This window comes from Emydura macquarii, unplaced genomic scaffold, assembly GCF_026122565.2.
Source record: "Emydura macquarii macquarii isolate MOO-44397 ecotype Brisbane River unplaced genomic scaffold, CSIRO-AGI_Emac_v2 contig_2184, whole genome shotgun sequence".
NCBI classification, from domain to species: Eukaryota; Metazoa; Chordata; order Testudines; family Chelidae; genus Emydura; species Emydura macquarii.
The window spans coordinates 2507859-2528810 of NW_027132321.1; the positions used below are offsets into that span (position 1 = coordinate 2507859).

General features: G+C 44.6%; 1 protein-coding gene across 3 annotated transcripts; it reads left to right on the forward strand.

The window, feature by feature from the left end:
* Positions 1 to 2319: 2319 nt before the first annotated feature.
* Positions 2320 to 19978, forward strand: INKA2 (inka box actin regulator 2). 3 transcript variants are annotated; one of them, XM_067558709.1, is made up of 3 exons: positions 10793 to 10905; positions 11460 to 12380; positions 18082 to 19978. In XM_067558709.1, exons 2-3 carry the CDS (start codon positions 12183 to 12185, stop codon positions 19117 to 19119), a joined length of 1236 nt encoding a protein of 411 aa, XP_067414810.1. In that variant the 5' UTR covers positions 10793 to 10905; positions 11460 to 12182; the 3' UTR covers positions 19120 to 19978. The 3 variants fall into 3 exon arrangements, with proteins under 3 accessions (XP_067414811.1, XP_067414812.1, XP_067414810.1); XM_067558710.1 differs by lacking the exons at positions 10793 to 10905; positions 11460 to 12380 and adding an exon at positions 2320 to 2505; XM_067558711.1 differs by lacking the exons at positions 10793 to 10905; positions 11460 to 12380 and adding an exon at positions 8707 to 8964.
* The last annotated feature ends 974 nt before the right edge of the window (positions 19979 to 20952 follow it).

Here is a 20952-nt window from a genome sequence, read left to right on the forward strand (position 1 = left end):
CATGTGCTGCCAGATGTCACACAGTTGCCTGACTCATCACATTTCTTATGAGCTCTTCAGAACACTGCTCTCGTCTAATGCCATGCAAAACTGAAGTCATCCCCTTGCGTGCTGTTCACACTGGACAGTTTAAAATGGTTTAACCCACAGTTTAGTGCTTGGAACAACCCTGTGTACCTTTTAAGTTTTTGAAATTTTAAAACACTCAGACCAGCATTCACTGAAGTTCAATGAGAACGTCGCACAGGTATAATTTGTGTGAATTTAAACCAACAGGAATTAGGGCAAGAAGGCTGTGTAGACACTTAGTTTGAAAGTGTCTTATTTTCATTCCTCTTAAGTCAGTTGGGAATAGGTTCACACTGAACCAAAATAAGCCAGTCCTGTACCAAAACAGGAGCTTTTACACAAGTGTTTGCAGTTTTAACCACATTGGGTTAGAAGCCGATTCAAGTTATACCAGTGCACCTTTTCATATAGGTAAGTCCTTAATGTAAATGTTACTTTGTTGACAAACAATGATCTTGTTCAGAGCTGGCAAGTAAACCCCCTGCTCCAGTGAGTGCGTGGAATAGAATAATGACGTATGTGAGTTATTGCACAGTGCCCAAAGAGCAGGGAGGAGGGATGCATCTTACTTCTTTTATCAAAATGGCAACTGAGGAAAAGATCCAGAATCATCCATGGAAAACCAGAATCTGAGAGTCTTGCAGTTCTTCCCGCCAGGAGGTCCTGGCATGAGGCACAGGAAAGTCAGGTCATCCAGGGTACCATTAATAATTGTCAGAGGCAGGCTTTTCAGCTTGGAATCTCAGTATGTTGCCCCCTTTTCTGTCTTCTGCCGCTGAGTGGCTGTTTAAACCTGCCATATGACACTTGATATGCTTGGTAGCTTGGCTGTCGAGGGAAACACATGCCCTGCTCTGAACAGGTCCAGGTGGAGTGTCCAGCTAGCCAACAGAAATAGAGACAGATTTCAAAAAAAAAAAGTTTGTAGCTAGGCCAGTTCTTGTTGGCCTACATTTTAGTGAAGAGTCAAGGCTGTCAGATCTCCCACTCAGGACAAGGAGAACCCCAGCTGGAAATTATTAACATTTTGATAAGGTCACTTCTTTAATATGTGAAACTCACAGCCCAGATAAGTAGAGCAGAGGAATAGGGTGCAGACTGTGCCGTTTCCCCTGCGTTTACTTGTGATCCCACAGCGTGGGTCCTGCACCCACTCACCCCAAGCTCCAGCATGGCAACGTTTACACTGGGCTAAGAGAATGAAAGCGAAGCGTTTCACAGAAGGTTGTGATTGGAGTGAAATTGTGTACATTGCTCTGTGCGGTCCAGTGCTCACTCTTGCCGGATCAAGACCATAGTAAAAAGCCAAGCCAAGAACATCAGAGCTTTTTGCTAGGACACAGGATAATTCTGGGTAAAAACGAGCCCGCTATTCAGGGTTGCTCCCGTTCCACTTGTACCTGGGGTATCTCAGTATTTGCTGCTTTTCCTGAAGTCACAGGTTTTGAAGTCAGGCGATTACCGGCTTTCTCTTTTCTCTTTTTTTTCTTTTTCTTTATTTTTTTAAAGCAAGTTTCTGGCCCTTGGGCTTGTAGAGAAAAACTTGAAACATGACTCCGAAAAGCCCGAACCAGGGGGCAAATCAAACCCACCCCATGTACGACATTGAAAACGCTCCTGGTTTTGGAGGGGGCCCCTGCCTGGCGACACTAGAACGGCTGGGGCCGAGAACAGCGCCCCCGGGGGTCCGGCTTTCAAAGCACCACCTCCCCCCGGGTTGGAAACTGGAAACTTCAGCCCCAGGGAAATACTGGTGTGTGCAGCCGGAGGCAGATGCCTTTGAGGGCGGCTGTGCGAACCCCTCTGCGGGCAGGAGCCCGCCTGGGATAGCCGCGCAAAGCCCCGGGGGGCCGTGCGTGGCTGACCCGTGGGGGGGGGGGAGCGGCGGGTCCCATCACTCCGCCTGCCCCGCTGGCTGAGACCGCCCCCTCCAGCACATCTCCTGCCCCCCCGGCCCGGGCAGCGCCGCCGCAGGATCCCCCCGTCACTGCCCGGTGCCCGCAGCGCGGCTCTGCTTTGCAACCAGAGCGCGGCGGTGCGGGCAGGGCCGGTCCCGGGGGCGCGGTGCGGGCAGGGCCGGTCCCGGGGGCGCGGTGCGGGCAGGGCCGGTCCCCGGGGCGCGGTGCAGCGCGGCGGGCTGGAGGCAGGAGCCCGGGCTGGCCGGCTCGCTCGCTTTCACCTCCCCCCGGCGGGAGAGGGGGAAACTTTCCACCGCCCGCCCCGTCTGCCCGGAGCAGGGCTGCGTGGAGGGGGGGATCCCGGGAAGCGGCAGCAGAGATAGGGACAATACATCCAGCCCCGCTCTGCGTGGCTGGCGGCAGGGACGCGGCTGCTCTGCGCCCCCGGCTGCGCGGCTGCCCGCCGGCCGGGCTGGATTGGGGCCGGATGGAGAAGACGGACATGGACCACTACCTGCGCCGCCTGAAGCAGGAGCTGGTAAGGCGCCCCGGCGAGCGGCGGGCAGGGATGCGGGTGTGCGGGGCGGTAGCGGGGACCGGTCCCCGGGATCTGACGGTGCAGCAGCGCCTGGCTCGGCCGGGCGGTTCCTCCAGCCCGGCTTGGTCCAGGGCTGAGAGCGCGTAGTGACGAGCCCCACACCGCTTTTAACGCCACGGGCGGCGGAGAGGCAACACAAAGCCCCTGGCAGCTCCCCCCGCAGTCAGCCCGAGTAGTGGTTTAGGGTGGTTACCCTCCCGGGGCATCTCCCCCGCCCCGTGGGGCAGTGTCACTAGCCCTCCTTCCGTCCAGCCACTCGCCATGCAGCTGCCCTCCACCCCGGGCGGTCAGTCCCGTAGGTCCCTTAGTGCCTCTCTCAGGATTCTGGAGCAAAGGTAAATCCAGACAACCGCATCAATGTTATTTACTGGTAGAGTTTAAAAAAAAAAAAAAGAATTCTGGGGAGGGAGGGTTTGAGATCAAAAGACTAAAATCCCCCTAATTAAAGATTTAATATTCCTCGAACATAAGAAAGGACAATGCCAGGTGCTTCAGAGGGAATGAACGGACAGGGAATCATCAAGTGATCCAGCCAGTCGCCCATTCCCAGCCTCTGGCAAGCAGGAATCCCTGCCTGTCCTGGCTATTAGCTATTGATGAACCCACCCTCCATACACTTACCTAGTTCTTTTATGAACCCTGTTATAGACTTGGCCTTCACAACATTCCCTGGCCAGGAGTTCCTCCACAGGTTGACTGTGCGTTGTTGTGTGAATACTTCCTTTTGTTCCTTTGAAACCTGCTGCCTATTAATTTCATGTGGTGACTCATATGTACAGTAATATTGAAGCCACACACCTTGCTTTAAGGAGTTATTCACTATTTTTAAAAAGTGACCTATGAAGCAGTGCTGAACTTTCTAATCATTAGAGCTGCAGACTAGGTCAGCTGACACATCTCTGCCTGTAGGATTTTCAACTGAAATTCCCATCACTTTATATCCCAACCTGTTACTCCCATGTGCAGATCTGTACACAAGTAACGTTTACTTCCTGTGTGAGATCTGCTGTTTACCCTCACCTTCCCCCTCCTTTCCATGGATGAACTTAGTAAGATTTTAAACTTATCCTTCACAAATGCAGCATTCCTTTCACTGAATATTTCTGATCTGAATCATCTTCAGAGCACAGGCATAACATTTCTGTTTCCCAGACACTTCATCTAATTATAAAGATGCCTACAAATCTGCTCTATCCCTGGCCACATTTAGGTGGAGTTGAATTTATAAAGTAAGTATTCACGTTAGCACTCCTCAGATGTAGTAAAACCCAAATAGCAGCCTTTTCCAAGCATTGCATTATAAAGGAAATGGTCACTTACGGCTCGGTGCTAATGGAGTGAAGGGGACACAGCACCACACAAGGAGATGCTCAGCATTTCTCAAGATCAAGCCAATTTCGTGAACCAGATTCCGCACTCATTTATACTGGTGTGAATCTGGAATCTCTCCATTGACCTTAGTGGAATTACTCCATGTTTTCATCCGTGTAAATCAAAAGCAGAGTTTAGCCTTTGATTGGTCAGGTGTTGTTAACCCAACTGTCTCAGAAAAAGAGAACTCAAGCCAAATTAGAGTCCTAGTGATTTTGTGGTTTGCTTTGAAAAGTACACACAAGTGAGGTCAGAAAGTGAAGTGGGAAGTCCTAATTGGAAGGAGTTTAGGAATGGGAATGGAAGGAAGGAAGGAAGGAATGGGATGTGTACCATTATTTTAATGGGAGTCTAGTATGTGCTGGTGCAATGTCTAAATCTGTGGGCTTTTGAAAATGGAAAATATTCGTTCTTTAGGATGGAATCCCTTGTCATATTCAGCACAGTATGTTTCACGCCTTCCCCCACCACACACATTCTGTTTAGAATGCGGTGTTGCTTGTAGAAACTTGCTTGGGCTTGTCCACAAGCGGGAAGATGTTGATATCTTGGTTTTTGTTACTGGGGGATTAGTAGAAAGAATTGGATGTTTTTTTAAATGAATGCGTTTGAAAATTCAAGAAGGCAGGTGGGGAGAGGTGTGTCGAAGGGAAATGCATGTCAGACAAATAAATAATAGTAAGAAAACAAAAGAAAGCAAAGTGGTAGGTGGGAGGTTGAAATACACAAAAACTTCCTGATATCAGCAAGGTGACTACTGGCGCAACATAATCTTCAACTGGGACAGGTACAACCTGGTGTTTATAACAGGCACAAGGGTATAAACAATGTACAAGGCTAAAAACCTGCAAACACTTAAACACATGCATAATGTTATGTGTACTATAAGTGATCCCCCTGAAGTCAATGAGAGTGCACATGTGTAAAGTTACTTACATGTTGCAGTCTTTGCTGGATTGGGACCTTTTGGCAGAATCTAGTCCCATAGGTGCAATCGTCCTCCTGTTGAGGTAGCACCTATTAGCCTACTTGTGGAGTACGGTGCTACTCAGTGTAAGTGTGGCAGAATCATGCCTGAAGGAGGCTCCTTGAAAGTGACAAATACAAAAGGGACATGGGCCAAGTTTTGCCTCCAAATGTTGGGCAGATTCTGCCACTCTTACTCACATAGAGTAGCACGGTGCTCTGTGAGTAGCCCAGTTCATTTCAGTAGGGTTGAGATCAGCAAGGGTAAGGATGGCAGAATCTACCCCTTGCGGTTTTGTAAAAACAGGGTTTTGTCAAACCTCATCTTCTCAGTAGAAATATTCCCTAGCTCCTTGTAATACACATCTCAGTGAAAGCTTTTTTTGCTTGGATGTAAGCATTCGCCTTTAGAGTCTGCACTTCACAACATTGCGGAGCTGAGCCTTAGCTGGCAGCTGAGTGAAAGGGAATCTAACCATAATGAAAAGTGAAAGTGACCAGTGCACTGGCATTACATGAGCTGAGCGAAATGCGGAAAGTACAGCTGGACAGGTGAGTTAGACATTAGAAATTCTTTCAGCTCTAGTGAACTCTAAGGTGTTATCTGTAACATGGGGAAGGATTTTCTTTTAAATGTTGGCCGATATTTTTGAACCTGTGCGCTTAAAATTAGGCTTCTAAATAAAAGCAGCCTGATTATCAATGCTGCTAACATCTATGAAAATGAACCATATTGATATGAGTGGGAAATCCTGGTACTCAGCATCTCAAAAATCAGAGCACCACTTTTATTTTGGAGCTTAAATATGGATGCAGTAGACACCCACCTTTGAAAACGTTAGCCTGGATTTTTAACCCAAACAGCAGTCTTTTAGAACAGATGCATGTTTCTTGGGATAGAAAGCTGATATTTTGATAGGTTCCAAGTATACTTGCAAGAGGTGATGGATTTGTTTTTAACATGAAAACCAAAAATTAGATACTTGAAGGCCTCCAGGAAAATCCTCTCCTCCATCTTAAATTTTGCCATTATGTAATTATAGGATAATGCTATTTATGGTAGAATATATGGCTAGACATTTAAAAACATATTTTAATTCATTAATAAATTAAGGCCTTAGCCATGCAAAGGCTGATGGCACATTCTTTGCTGACAACATGTAAAGTTATGACCATTCACATCAATAGGGCCTCTTACCTGGCATAAATTAAACACAAGTTTAAGATTTAACTGGATCACACTGTTTCCCCCAATTTTTCATTACACTAAAGATACAAACTTATTTTAGTAACAGACTGATGTCCTGAGAGTGCAAGTCAGGCCTTGTACCTTCTTTTGAGCAAAGTAGTGCTACAATGCCTGAGATGCTCGTCAGTTCTCTAGGTAAGGGACTGATTAGGTGGAGAGATTCATAGATTCATGGCCAGAAGGGATCTCGCTATGGTCCTTAAGTCTGACCTCCTGTATACCACAGGCCTAAAAACTTCCCCAAAATAATTCCTAGCGCATATTTTTTTAGAAAAACATCCAATCTTGATTTAAAAGTGGTCAGTGATGGAGACTCCACCTCGACCCTTGGTGAGTTGTTCCAGCAATTAATTACTCTCACTGTTAAAAGATCTACGTGTTATTTTCCACTCTGAAGATGGTCTGTGCCAGTACGGCAAACCTTCTGTCAGTATTAATTTCATAAGCAGCCTAACTCAGCTGAAAAGTACATTGACTAAGGTAGAATTTTATTAATTAAAACCATCGTAAATGGTTAAATCAATACCCTTCTTTATAGCCTAGGATTAAAATAGATAAATTTTCCCTTAAAAAGAGGCCAGCAATTTAACAGACAGCTGGGACTGCCTGACTTAATGGTGGGTGGGAACTGAATCTCTTGATCCTGACTTCTTCACCACTTTCTTCATTATCAGGCAGGTCATGGCTCCAGATATTAATGCACGAGAACCAAACACTATGTGGGGGAGAGGTGGGGAAAAAACCAAGGTCCCTTTGTGCCACCAGCTAAGGACAATGAGAACACTATCTATGGTTAATGAAGAATCCAGGTTTCTGGCACCAGTTTGAATATAACAACATGCTGATTCGCATTATACACAACAAGCAGCTTTTTTCCACGTCAGACAGGGAGGAAAGGAATAAGTGTAACATAGAGAGGTCCTGTAAAGAAGGCCCATTTAAAGAGCCAAATCTTGTTAAAGTCTGGTCCATACAGCTAGGAAAAGCTAGAGACAGTTTGAACTTAATTTGTCTTTGTATAAACTATTTCAGCTTTTGACGGGTTTTGAAAGAAGAAGTAAAAAAGAAAAGAAATTGGCAGAGCTCCCAGTTTCACATAGGGGAGGTTAACTAAAAGTGAAATCCTATCCCAGTGCAAGCTAGTCTGTCCCTGCGATTCATGGATTCCAGTTCTTTTTTGCACGTAAAAAAACTTTGATTACAAATAATTGGTGTTTGGTTTGGCTTGCAGGTGTTCCAGTGTGTTTCCACTGCTAGCCCGTGCAGCAAAGCACACACAACAGGGCCTTTCACACACCAGTCAGGGCAGTGGGCACACACTGTGCTTAGATCTGGACATGCTTAAATCTGTTTTCATGTTCACCTCTGAGAATGCATTTTCAAAGCTCTGGCGTGGTCGTGACTCCCAGAGATAAACCTGACTTGATTCAGTCAATGAAAAGTTTCTTTCATGCTCCACTTGTGAATTTTTCATCATAAGCTAATAGTGGTTGGCATGTATAGTATGCCTTCAAATTGGATTTCATACAGATAATTTGAATATTCCACATGCAAGTGTTTTAAAGTTAGAATAGTCTCAGCTGACACTTTCATTCATTATAAAAAAGGCAATACGGCCTCACAGTTACGTACTAAACTAGGGCTCAGGAGACCTGGACTCTGTTCCCAGCCCTGGTGCTAGACTTCTGAGTAAGAATGGGCAAGTTACCTCACCACTCTGTGCCTCAGTTTCTCCCTCTCTAAAATGTGGAGAATGGTACTTATCTTCTTTGAAAGCACTTTGAGATTTAAGAACATAAAAATTGCCACACTGGGTCAGACCAATGGTTCATCTAGCCCAGCATCCGGTCTTCTGACAGTTGTCAGTACCTGAGCTTTAGGGGGAGTGTACAAAACATGGCTGTTTCGGCAAGATCCACCCAGTCCTATCCTCCCAGCTTTTAGCAGTCAGAGGTTTAGGATCACCCCAAGCATGGAGTTACATCTTGACTAATAGCCTTTGATGGACATATCCTCAATGATCTTATCTAGCACTTTTGTGAACCCATTTATACTTTTTGCCATCACAATATCCCCTGGCAGCAAGTTCCACAGGTTAAATGTGCATTGTGTGAAAAAGCATTTCCACTTGTTTGTATTAAACCTGCTGCCTATTGATTTAAACTGGCTTTCCCAAGGTCACATACACGAACAGCCAGCCAGGATCCTGGAAAGCAGGATTCCTGGTTCCAGTCTCCTGAGGTCTTGGTCCATGATTGGGGCTCCTAAATTCTAGACTATAAGTTCTTGTGGGCAGGGATTGTTTCCTTGTTATGTATTTGCACAGACATCTGGTACAATGGGATGGGGGTCTCTAGGTGCCACTGCAATAAAAATACACCCTTCTTCAACTAGGAAGCTGTAAGGTATCTGTAGATCATTTTCAATTAGGTTGCAGCTGGGGTTTCTGTGGCTGTAAGGGATAAATAGTGATGCCTGAGTCATTGTAAGTAGCAATTTCAGGTTACATTCTGTCCCAATATGTTCCATTTGGCCCTCAGTCAGTAGAGCTGAATAGTAAAACCAAATAAAAAATCCATTTGGGTTAATTTCCTGCTTGTAGGTTCAGCTGTGATATTGAAAACCCTGAGGAGAAAAATGCTATTCAAGCTTATGGAAAGAGAAAACAAATTAGGATCAAGAAGCCAAACATAGTATCTTTCCAATTTCCTGCCCATAAATTCAGTAGCAATGCCAAGGAACTGCAGTAAGATGTGGCCATGGATTTAGGGAGAGAGAAGATGACATACGTGGAGGCTTTGTAAATGACTTAGGTAAATGCAGCCTGTGCAAATATTTATTCTTGAAGGTTTTGATGTGGTGTTAATGGGAAAAAGCTACCAGCATCCTCAGACATATTTGAATCCTATTAAAAAAAACCCACAACACTGCAAACTCTAGGAAAGTTGCACTCACCTAGTTGTGAGGATCAGTCAGAAAGATCTGGAACTCTTCTTGCAATGGAAAGGGAGCTGATCCATGCCACCCACAACCACAACTTTTCTCCTATGAGGGGGGGAAACCCTGAGTGGCTTTGATCACTATAAAACACTCTTCTTAAAACCCCCATCTTACTAGACCTAGGCCTTACCTAGGAGAGGGGTTAAGAAGATGCTTTGCTAACATAGAGCATGATTCTTCACTGTTTGCTTCTGACAAAGTCTTTTTACACTTGTGCAAGTGGGTAAGATGTGCTGTTAAATCAAAGTTCTCCACACTCAGCAGGGGTTCCACTTTGCACAGGTGTAACTCATGATACAAAGTGCAAGACAATGACTGGGCCTAAGTCTCATCTTAATAAAGTGCTAATCAAGAGTAACTTCACTGAAGTCAAGAATTACACTGGTGTAACTGAAAACAAGATTAGGCTCATGGTGTAGGCTGAAAACACTAGAAGCACTTGCAATCTAACTTTGTGTGTTTTGATTATTCTTGGGGAACCCAGGATGTTTCTAAATATTTTATGGAAAATAATGTGTTTGTTTAAAAAAAATCTATTGTTAACCAAAAAATGTCACTTTAGAAGCTAACGGCCACCCCCAGCCCTGGACATAACATCACATTTTACAGTTTGGTGGAGTGTTTGGTTTCTCTCTAACAGTCGCGTATTTCTTGGTGTGAACGTCTCAGAGAAGTAGAACTTTCCATGTGAGTGACAAAATACAGCCCTCTTTATTTTTACCTCCGGTCTCGCACTCAGTCCTGTTTTGGTAACCATGTGTCATGCTTGCAAAATGCCCCGATATTCTTTTCCTGAAGAGACCGTCTAGGTGGCATTCCAATAGAGTTTAGACTGAACTCAATTAGCAATATTTGCAATAGTGTCTAAAGACAGCCGTGGCAGGATGCATTACTGACTGCACCTGCAGAATTTATAGGGTAAAGTTCTTGTGTTGGTTTGTTTTTAATTCTTTTTCCCCCAAAAGAACTTACCTTTTCTTTTTTTTCCCCCCAACCAGCCTTACTCCATGTAGCAATTGTGAGGGTGTTTTCCCTGGAAGGAAAAGGCGTGCTCTTAACTGAGGTTGGACTAACTTGGGTTAAAATAGCAGTGGATCCCAGGCAACTCGGTTTTAACTCAAGTCAGCAGCACAAGTTCAACCCTAGGCTCTCTTCTAGGTTTTAACTCGAGCCGCTAACCTGCGTTAAAACTCATGTTGCCCTGTCTTCACTGCGGTTTTCAATGTGAGTTAAGAACACACCTGTTTTGCAGTGACCTGGGCCAGTGACCATGTCTCCACTCTCCTTTCCTTCCCCTGACATCACTCAATATCTAAAATGCTAATGCACCCAGGACCCTGTGCTCAGAACAGAGAGCCTCTGCGGGCTAGGTGGCAATGTTTCGCAGAAGAAAGCATAAGTAGCCCTTCATGGAATTTTTACTTGAGAGGTAAATAAGGAAAGCTCCGTCACCCAGAGACATGTCTCTCCGGAGACAGGAGGAACCTCGTTAAGCTGGGCTGGAGCCTCCATTTGGCTTTATACATGCAGTGCATCTCACTGTGGGAGCTGGATCAGTAGCTGTGAAATGCTGAGTGAGAAGGAGAGGTGTCTGTCTGAACGGAAAAGATCTGTGTAGGGGTAAATTGAGACACAGGCGGAAAGCTGAGTCAGCCAGTCTGTTGGAGCTGTTCATCGTAGGTCACGGAAAGGTGGTTTGTAGTTTAGCAGTGTGATGTCAACCTTAAAATACCTTTGACTCCTGGGACTAAAAGGTAAAGCCTTAGTGGTGGATTGTCCTAGGTGGAGGTGAGATTAGAACCCTAGGCTGAGTTCAGACTGAACCATTTGCACTATCATTAAGAGATTTGTGGGGCCATCTATGGTGTATCAAGGAACCTCTTTCATCAGCATTGTACTGGGTTCAGGCAGTAGGAGGGAGCTCTGCTGATTTCCTGCTACTTACAGATACTCAGCCTAGGGGAAAAAAAGCAATTAAAGGCTTTGTTTGCTAGTTGATTCCTGGGACTCATCCCAGAGACAGCGTCAGCTCTGTTTAGCTCTGAGAGCCTTCGGCGGAGTAAGTGGTTTTGGAAAAGCAGTAGTTTTGGAATCACTGATACATATATTCAAGACCCAAAACCAGAACTCCAAGTACAGGAAAGGCAAAATATTGGGGCAAATCCTGCTTATATACAAAGGAAATAAAAATTGGCCTGGTGCCCTTTCTCACTTCTTTACAATGAATAACACAGTCTGAAAGTTAGTTCTTTTTTATCTGTGTATTTGTTTATTTACTTTTAACATTTGGTTTTGTTTTTTACACTAGAAATTTGGGTCTTGTCTGCCCTGAAAGACTCTGTGGTGTCTGGAGAACTAACAAAATAATGACTTCACAAGAGGCAATAGAGTGAAAGTTAAGCAACTGAAAGAGAAAGTACAATTATAGTCATACTGTTTGAAACTGGTAGTTTTTTTTTTTGTTAACACTTATTTAATAAGTAATTAACATTTTGGATAAAGGACGCCTTTGTTAAAGATTCATCCCCTCTTCTCACCCCCCTTCAAATTAGCTGTAACCTCACAATTAACGTCCCTGAGACCGTCTAGGGTTTTTCCCTGTAAAACCAGGGACCAGCGTACTTGAAATTCCCAATATTTGCATGATAAAACAAATAGAAATAAGATCCTTGCATGCCTTGTGTGTTTATCATAAGGAAACAAAACAAGGCATAACCCCAACATGAAAAAAATCCTTCTCAAATCATCCTAAAAATAAATTCCCACTAATGAGCTGTGCCTGCGGTAAGAATCCAGGCTCGTTAAATATTAATTTTGTTAGCATTCCAAAGGAAAACACAGAAACGATCTGATCACCTCAGCAGTTCCAAAGTAATTTTTCTCTCTATTATTTCATTCTCTTTAAATACCAAATGTTGTTTGTTGCTGGCTGTGTTGCCTATCAACCTGATTATTAAGAGCTGCCACTGCAATTCGTTCTTTCCTTTCCCCTCACTAATAACTTCCTCTCACAACACCTCTTTTATTACCTATGAGCTGGACATCTGTCATCCTCCTCATTATCCAAACACACCCAGAGCCCTTCTTTTCACTTCTCTCCAGTCAGCTGGAATCTGTAATGTGTTATCTGTTCTTTTTTTTTCTTTTTTTTTCCCTCCCTAGTCATCACCAAAATATTGCCGTAGTCCTGGGCAACTTGGACGTGGAGATGACCGGAAATGGGCTCAAGGTGCTTAGTTGGATTTGAATTCCAGAGCAGTCTTGTGAATTCAGGCACTAGTAGAAAAAATGTTAGTTCCCAAAATGTTTAACAGATTTTTTTAAAGTGAGAAATGACAAATGAAGTTTCCCTTTTTCTTGCTCCCTTTGCCAATCAGTTAACAGGCAGACATCATACTCATCCTTTGCACAGAGGCATTTGGCTTTGTGAAATACAAGTGGAATATGAGATGTACATAAGCCCATTAGTGTGTGGCTTTTCCACCATAGGATTACATTTCTGTTTGTGCAGTACTTTGTCTGGTTCACATATTAGACCCCAGGACTTGGGCATACTAACGTCTTACATTTACATGGTGCTTTTAGACCAAAATGCTTTGTACGCTTATCTGGTTGTAAACTATACACAGGAATCCTTTCACCCAGCCACTGAAATGCAGCTGTCACTGGGTGGAACCCAGCAACTGCTACACACTCTACAGCAGTTTGGAAGTGCAGGTGTTTAGGGAACGTACTTACTGAATGTGCTTACTTGGACCATTTGTTCAGCACACAGGAATTAACTTGACTCTTGGGTTTGATGGCTGAAAAATCAAGGAACATAAAATAAAGGCATACCCCAGTGTCTGAGCAGCGTGTGAAGGCTTAATGCTGGAGTCACTTGGACTTACACTTTGGTTTTACTGGTGCTCACCTTTTCCCTGCCAGAGAGAAAACACTGTAATGACTGAGAGCCAAACCTTGCTTGCAATATGTAGACAGGCAGTCCTTGCAACTTCAGTGGGACTGACACATGGGAGTAATGCAGACAAAATGTGAACCTGTATGGACTGGCTGAGGCATAGCTTAGTTCTGGATGGCTTGAAGCTCTTGGATTCCCATGTTTAAACTTGTGGGGTTCTTGTTTTGATGAGGTGAGTCCATTCAGACCTAAAAGAGTCGGTGGCTAATCCCCGTCAGAGGCCCAGCCACCTTCTATTGCATTATCACTGCAAGAGTTTGGGACGGGATATAAGGAAATTCTCCTGTAAATGCTGCTGCACTCACCAAGCTATGGCCACGGGTTGGACCTCAGGGCCGCTTTGTGTACACTGCACTTTATGTGACAATGGTTGCATTGGTTTATAAAACTCTCAAAAAATAAAAGCAGTTCCAGCTTGCGATCATTTATTTATGGGTTTTGCAACTACATTTGCTACTGCAGGTGCATTTGAGGAAGCATTAGAGAGTGTGGCTGTCATTCAGAACAAGGTGCATCATCAGCCTGGGAAGTGCGTTCCGGGAGGCTCTTTTATATGTATTGTCAAGGCTGGGGCAACCTCTTGGATTTAGGTTTGTGCCAAACAATAAGAAAAACTTTCCTGGAATGGAGGGTCTACCCTTTGCAAATGGAGTTATTGTTGATATTTATTATTTGTATTACTGTCATTTTTAGGAGCCCCACTGTGCTAGGTGCTGTACAAACAGAACAAAAGTTCCTGTTCCTGGGGGATGGGTGGAGCAGCTTGGCGTGCCTAATCCTTTGCTTCTGGAGATCAGGGTACAAATGCAGCTTTGCTGGGGATTCCCAAATGACACCGTCTTTGGGATCTAGTTGTTCTGAACCACACAACCACAGTACCCATCTATCAGAAATACATATTGGCCCCCACGATCGTAGTATCTGAGCAGCCATCCTCACAACACCCCTGTTCAGTAGGCAGGGCTGTTGTCCCCATGGTACAGATGGGGAACCGCAACGCCGAGCTACTAAGCCACTCCTCAGTGGAAAGATGCAGAGTTTGTCTCTGTCCCTACAGTTACAGTGCAAAAGTCTATTGTCTGCACTTGCAAACAGGGTCCCCCCCACCACCACCATCCTTTGTGTTATCCTGTTTCAAAAATGGAGAGATAGAAGGACAGTCCGCCATCTGGTCATACCACATATGGTAACAATGAATCCATGTTGAGAGAGATCCAGGCCTGAGTGAAAGTTCCCAGGGGCAGGCAGTGGCGTTGGAACAATTTTTATAATGGGGGTGCTGAAAGTCATTGAACAAAACTACAAACTGTGCATATGATGGAAATCACTCCCGCACCCCCCCCCCCCCCCCCCCGCAATCCTAGTTCTAGCACCCCCGGGGGCAGGGCATTTAGGGAACAAGGCAACTCTTAAAATCATTCAGCGATGAGTTGGCAATCACTCATGCTGCTTAGGCTGTGAATGGGGGGGTTCATTGTGAAATATGCAATCCTAAATTTACATGTACTCTTTGGTAAGTAAGTATATTTACCTGGTCTGACACAGGCAAACTTTAAAAATAAAAATCCCATTTCCAGGGATTAAGCAATCACATGTTCTTTTTACACAGATGTTAATATATAAATTAGTTCTTCCAAACTCAAATTAGATGCTCTGTGACTCTGTAGAAATAAGAGGAACATTCTTAACAGTGAGGTCAACCAAGGAACCAAATAGTTTCCCAAAGAGAAGAGGTGGAGATTCAAGATCAGATTAGATAGGCTGTGAAGGGAAATAATGCAGAGAACAATCCTGCAAATAAGATATGGAGTCTGACTTGTGCTTCAACACCATGGAGATGGGCTCTCAAGATTAAGTGGATGACAGCAGTTTTTCTGGGCAGTTTTCTATGATCCCACTCTTCATGTGAAAGGAGTGTGAATTTGTGATGAGCTACAATGCAATCCCACACTGGGCATGAACACGGCACAAAACCCCAGAGAGCCTGTGAGAGAGGCAGCAACTGTACTTGCTGAAGTTATGTAAGCGATATTACATAACCTACCTAAAAGGACAAAGAAACGGGTAAAGAGAAAAAAGGATGGTCCAGAGATTAGTGTGCTGACCAGAGACCGTTCAATTCCCTGCTCTGCCACAGACTTCCTGGGGCTTTTCTTAGGGCCTGTCGACACTTAAAATACTTCAGCAGCAGCACTTCAGTGTAGACATGAGCCAAGTCGACGGTAGGGATTCTCCCTTCAGTGTAGGTAATCCCCTCCCTGAGAGGCAGTAGCTAGGTTGACGGGAGAATTCTTCTGTCAACCCAGCGTTGGCTACATGGAGACTTAGGTTGACTTAACTGTGCCACTCAGGGGTGTGGATTTTTCATGCCTCATGCAGACCTAATTTTCTAGTGTAGACCAGGCTTAGTTTTGGGCTTCCGTGCAATGGAAATAAGAGCACTTCTCTTCTTCACAGCACCTTTGTGAGGGTAAATAAAGATTGTGAGGTGCTCAAATGCCACAGTATTGGGGGCCACAGAGGTACTGAGGACAGATAAGCAGTAACAGCAGCCTCACTGTGCCTCTGTTTGTCCATCTGTAAAATAGGACCAATATGTATCTACCTCAGAGGTGGCTGAAGCTGCATCTCTTAGGAGCATATCCTCTGCTGGTATAAATTGTCCAGTCGAAATCAGAGGAGCTCTGACAATTTACACTGGCTGAGAAGCATTTTGTGTTTATCCTGTTAGAGCTGCTCAAAACTTTCCATGAAAAATATTTTACCAAAAAAAAAAAAGTTGAAAAGTTTCTGTGAAAACTTGTTACCTCTTTCCAACTGACTCTGAATCCCAGGCACTCACGGGGGAAGAAGTGCATAGGTGAAATGAACACCATGATGATAAATGTTGCCTCTGAAATATTAATGCTTAATAGGTCCTTGTCAGATGAGGCATGCATTGTAATGATCCCACCCATCATGGGGGAGTTAATTGAATCAATGAAGTGAACAGCACAGCCGTCCAGCATATGCTGTCTTTTTGACCAGCCTAGTCATTACTGTAGGACCCTTGTCATTCATCACTGCTTGATTACACCAATTTGCCTGCAGGGGGATTTGATGAAAAGTGTCCAATGAGGGTCCAAGCTGGCTCCAAATCCAGCTTTGCAAAGCCCCAGATAAAAAAGACTCCCATTAATAAGGCAAGAAAGGTTAGGACAAGCAGCATTACAGCCAATCTGGAGAGGTAAGGTGATAGCTTTGTCTGAGGCTTATGTGTGGGTAGCACACGAGCTCCTTTTTTGTAAAAGTGGGGGCATCACGTGTATGTATGTGCAGATGGAGCTTTGGTTTGCTGATATTAGTAACCTTTTCCTGTAAGGCAGATTTGTAAATGGAGTTAGGGGTTTGAACAGAGTGCTTTTCCATAGCTTCACAGCCAGATATCCTTTCTGCCAGGTGGATATGCTTCTCCTCTTGAGCATGAAGCTCCAGAAATAGGTGGCATACTTCTGCTAACTCCGAGTCTGATTTTTGAAACTTAGCTGGAGGTTTGTGCTGGATGGTGTGCTGTGGCGATTTCCACTTTTGCAACATGGCTGTTACAGAATGGTAGTCTTTTTAACAGCCTTTCTTACCCACTGGGGAGAACCTGCAGGTCTTTGCCTGCAGACAAACCACAAACTGCAAATAACTGAGCCACGGGAGCAGAAGTGATGCCTCCCCTTGCCCCCCAAAAATTGCTAGGTAATGTAGAGCCACCCGGGTATTCTGGTGCTAAAGGAGAGCAGTATATTGAGAGAACTCTTGTCATGCAAAGATTGTGATCAGCTTTTTAAACCGTATACTTACGAATATTTAGGTTTCAGCTTTCTGAGACATTTATAATCCCCTCTGCCAACCTCTCTACATCAGTGTGACATATCTTTGCCTCCAGCCTGGCAAATCACTTCCCCCACCCCCCACTCCCTCCAAAAATGATAGCAGCTGTTGGAAAGTATAGCCCATTTGTTTTATGATGCCGCTTTGGGAATATGATCCAGATCCCACATAAGAGAGAAGGAGAGCAACAGAATGAAAGGGGAGAGAGGGCAATTTAGAGGCTTTGGAAAATAACTAGCATATTTTAAGGTTAACATGAAGAGTTAAACCTTTCTATTAAAGTAGAAGGATAAAACACAAGTGTGAATGATGGATCTAGTTTGGAAGCCAAAATAATTGATTTTTCAGCAGATAAACTTGTGATTACTCATTTGTTTTTGCAATATTAGTATTCAAATTTCTAGGACTACATTCCATGCTGGTACTTATGTTTCTCAACCTGTAATTAGGGTATCATAACAAAGTATTAAGACATATTACAGAGTGACAATGTGATTTTTTTTTTTAAATTGTTTTTGTTTTTGTTTTTAACATGTTACAGAAACTGGTATACAAATCCTGGGACCATATGTTCCATAAGTGAACAAAGGCTGGTTCATTTATAAAATCACAGCACCCACTTCTAGTCTCAGTTGTTTGCACTGCGTGAAAGAAACAACAGCTGCAGAATAAGTCTAAAAATTGATGCAGCACATTGTCATGCTCAGTTACATGAATAGAGGTTCTGCTAAGCAATTAACTGAAATTCAGATAAACATTATTTTTGTTGTCAAATCAAATGCTTATTTCAGTTCTTGTTAATGGGGCAGGATTTGGAATCTTTTAAAACTTCTTTTTTTTTTTACTTCTTCAGAATCTAAAAAATGTGTGTTTATTATTCCATGAAATGGCTTGAAAATCAGGGACAAGTATAACAAATTTAAGTCCTAATAATTCAGTATTAGGGCATGCTTCAGAGACCTGCTTTTTGCAGCTGTACAGCTTACAAAATAAAAAGGGAACATGGCTTAGCTTTTACTTCCCTATGTATTGCAGGGATAAAATCCTACTTGTTTTGTCTTGGCTTCTCTAAGCACTGATTCATTGTCCTCTCTTCTTCCCCAAACAGTTATCCATGAAGGAGGTTGGAGACGGGCTGCATGAACAGATGAACTGCATGATGGGTGCTCTGCAAGAGTTGAAACTCCTCCAGGTCCAGACAGCTTTGGAGCAGCTGGAGATTTCAGAGACTCGAAACAAGGTTTCAGGCATTGGCCATCACCAGTGCTGTCGAAATGGCAGAGAGGTGCCCAAAGCCAGTAGGCAGAACGAGAAGTTGCTGGGAAGGAGATCTTTGGAAGAGTGCAACCCCACGGCATTTGTACGCTCAACCCAGGTGCCACAGTCTGCCAGCCGATTTGGCCCCATTACTTTACCAGACAGCAGCCACCACAGACATATGGCTTCCTCTTTCAGCAATGTGTATAGCAAAGACTATTATCCCTCTAGCAGACCTTCTTCAGCCCTGACCACGGCAGAGTACTGCCCGCCACGGAAATCTGAGTCAGCCAATTTGGGCATCACTGGGAACCAGCTTCGCAGAGAAACAACTAGTACCCCTCAGACCTTGGCTGGGAGCAGAGAATGCCAGGTTTCTGACGAGGCCAGTGACTGGACTTCCTCATTAATGTCTCAGAGCAGGAACCGGCAGCCTCTGGTCTTAGGGGATAACATCTTTGCAGATTTGGTGGGGAACTGGTTGGATCTGCCGGAGCTGGATAAAAAGGGGGAGAAGAATGAGACTTCCCTGTCCATCAGCAGGTCTCAGGAGTTCTACAGGAAGTTTTCCCTCACGGCCAACATCTTCAAAAAGTTCTTGAGGAGCGTACGGCCGGACCGAGATAGGCTCCTCAAAGAAAAACCCTGCTGGCTCCCGGCAGAAGACAGAGAGACTGAAATCTCAAAGAGATCCAAAAAGGTGAGCAAACAGAAGGGGACCTTTTACTTCCCCTTCCATGGGAACCTGCAGACCGCTCACAGCAAAATGGAGAGGTGCCCAAAGGCAGAAGCTAGCAGTGACAAATCCAAGAACTGTGCCAAGAAGGTCAATGGCACCATAGACCACACGCAGTCTGGCTTTGATATTAATACAGCTGTGTGGGTCTAAGTTGCTAGAAGTACTGTCTCCTCTGCCAAACTGCTCTGCTTCAAACTAGAGATGAGCTGGAGCGCGTACATGCCTGTATATGACATACCCCCAAAGGCCTGCCCTACACTGGGGTGCGGGAAACCGAGTGTACTCTGCAGAGCATGCCACACAAGCCCAGCTTCTACGAGATCTCCATCTTCTGGGGAAGGACGTCAGAGCAGCAGCTGAATGAGGACTGTGTGAAGAAGCTTTCCAGAGCTGGTGTTTAGGAGAAGACCAGAATTCTTGACAGCTTTCCGGGCAAGTAGCGCCTTCGATAGCCTGCATGTGAGCCTCCTCTGGTCATGGGGACTCCACATTTGCCAAATCCATTCAATTCATCTCTGTTCAGGATAGCCACAGTACATGTGTGTGTTATGTATGTATTTTTAAAATCTGCTCTCCCTTGTGTGCACTTAATATTGGATTATTAACCAGGCAACTCGAAACTTGATCTCAAAGCACTTGATACTTCAATTAAAAAAGCAAGGTATGAATTTATGAGAGACTGAAGTACTTGAATAGTTGCTGAAGGCAGGTGTGGTGTCCTAACCATCCCGTTGCATTTCAGCTTTTCTTTTCCTAACGCGTATCTCCTGCGTGCTCTTTCTAGCATCAGTTCACTCAGTAGTAACAGGTCCATACATGGAATTTTGTGATGCCCAGAAATTCTTCACCAGTTTAGCATTACCCTTCATGACCTTAAACCCAGATGCCACACTGAGCTACAAAGCTGCACCAGACTTTTTGTTTGTTTTATTTGTTGTGTACAGATTTAGTCTTGAGAAAACAGAGTTCTTCAGTGTTCCACTCTCCAAGCGTTACTAATAAAGTGATGTCAGAGTCTTCCAAAGTGCAGTGGTATAGTTTCTACAACTTGTGCTCGCTCTGAAACAGCCACTCTCCATCCTGACTGCACTCCAGTTCTGTGTGGAAAGCAAAAGCTACAGGAGTGACAGCCACAATTATAAACCAAAAAAGGGCTACATTCTCAGTTGGTGTTAATTGGTGTGGCTCCATTGAAGCCAATGGAGTTACTCTGGTTTACACCTGCTGAGCTGGTGTGTGGGTTCCTTGGCGTGGATTGCTCAGTTGGGAAAATGGGGTTGGAGAGCAGACAAAAGAAAACATTTTCCATTAAAAAAGAAGTTATAAATCACCTAAACACGAAGGGGTGCTGGCTGGGCATTTTTAAAATGGGATGGCTCTCCAGCTTTGGAATATGCTCCCACTTTGGTCTGAAACAGCTCGGATCTGATGAGCCTCCAGGAACATTGCAAAGCAAATGGTTTTTCCCCTTGGCATTGGAAAATCAGGGAGGGGGATTGTTCAGGTGAGAAATTGTTGTTCATGACCTTTGAGTTGTTCAGTTGCTGGGCTCACCGGGCCTGGAATATGTTGAATCCTACCACTGCATGTCACATGTGTTGTTACGTTATGCCAAGGGCACCTACGCACCCTTTGTAGTATTTCTATCAATCCAAATACATAGGTGAGCCCAGCAAACCTGGCTAGAATGAAACTGTGAATTTCCTTGTAAAACAAACCCTGAAGTGCCCTGCCCCCAGTGTTGTACAGTGAACAGGCTTTACGCCAAGTCCTGGGGGCTGTTCATCAGGCTGCACCATGTGCGGTGAAAGGCGCCAGATTTACAGCCCTGGAGGACAAAGATCTCACTCCACATGGGCAGGGGAAAGACAAAGCCCTCCCACAGTCCCAACTGCTTCCCACTCTTCTCCTGGAGGGGCCATTCAAAGAGAAGGTCAAATGTCTGGTGGTGTTATTTTAGTCTGGCCTCCATGTCATGCATCC

Bases quoted from the DNA above. Each gene is read 5' to 3' on its own strand.
- INKA2 (XM_067558709.1), top strand. From the start codon at position 12,183: ATGAGCTGGACATCTGTCATCCTCCTCATTATCCAAACACACCCAGAG. The intron at 12,381-18,081 runs GTGCTTAGTTGG...TTCCCCAAACAG, and splicing joins TGACCGGAAATGGGCTCAAG to TTATCCATGAAGGAGGTTGG.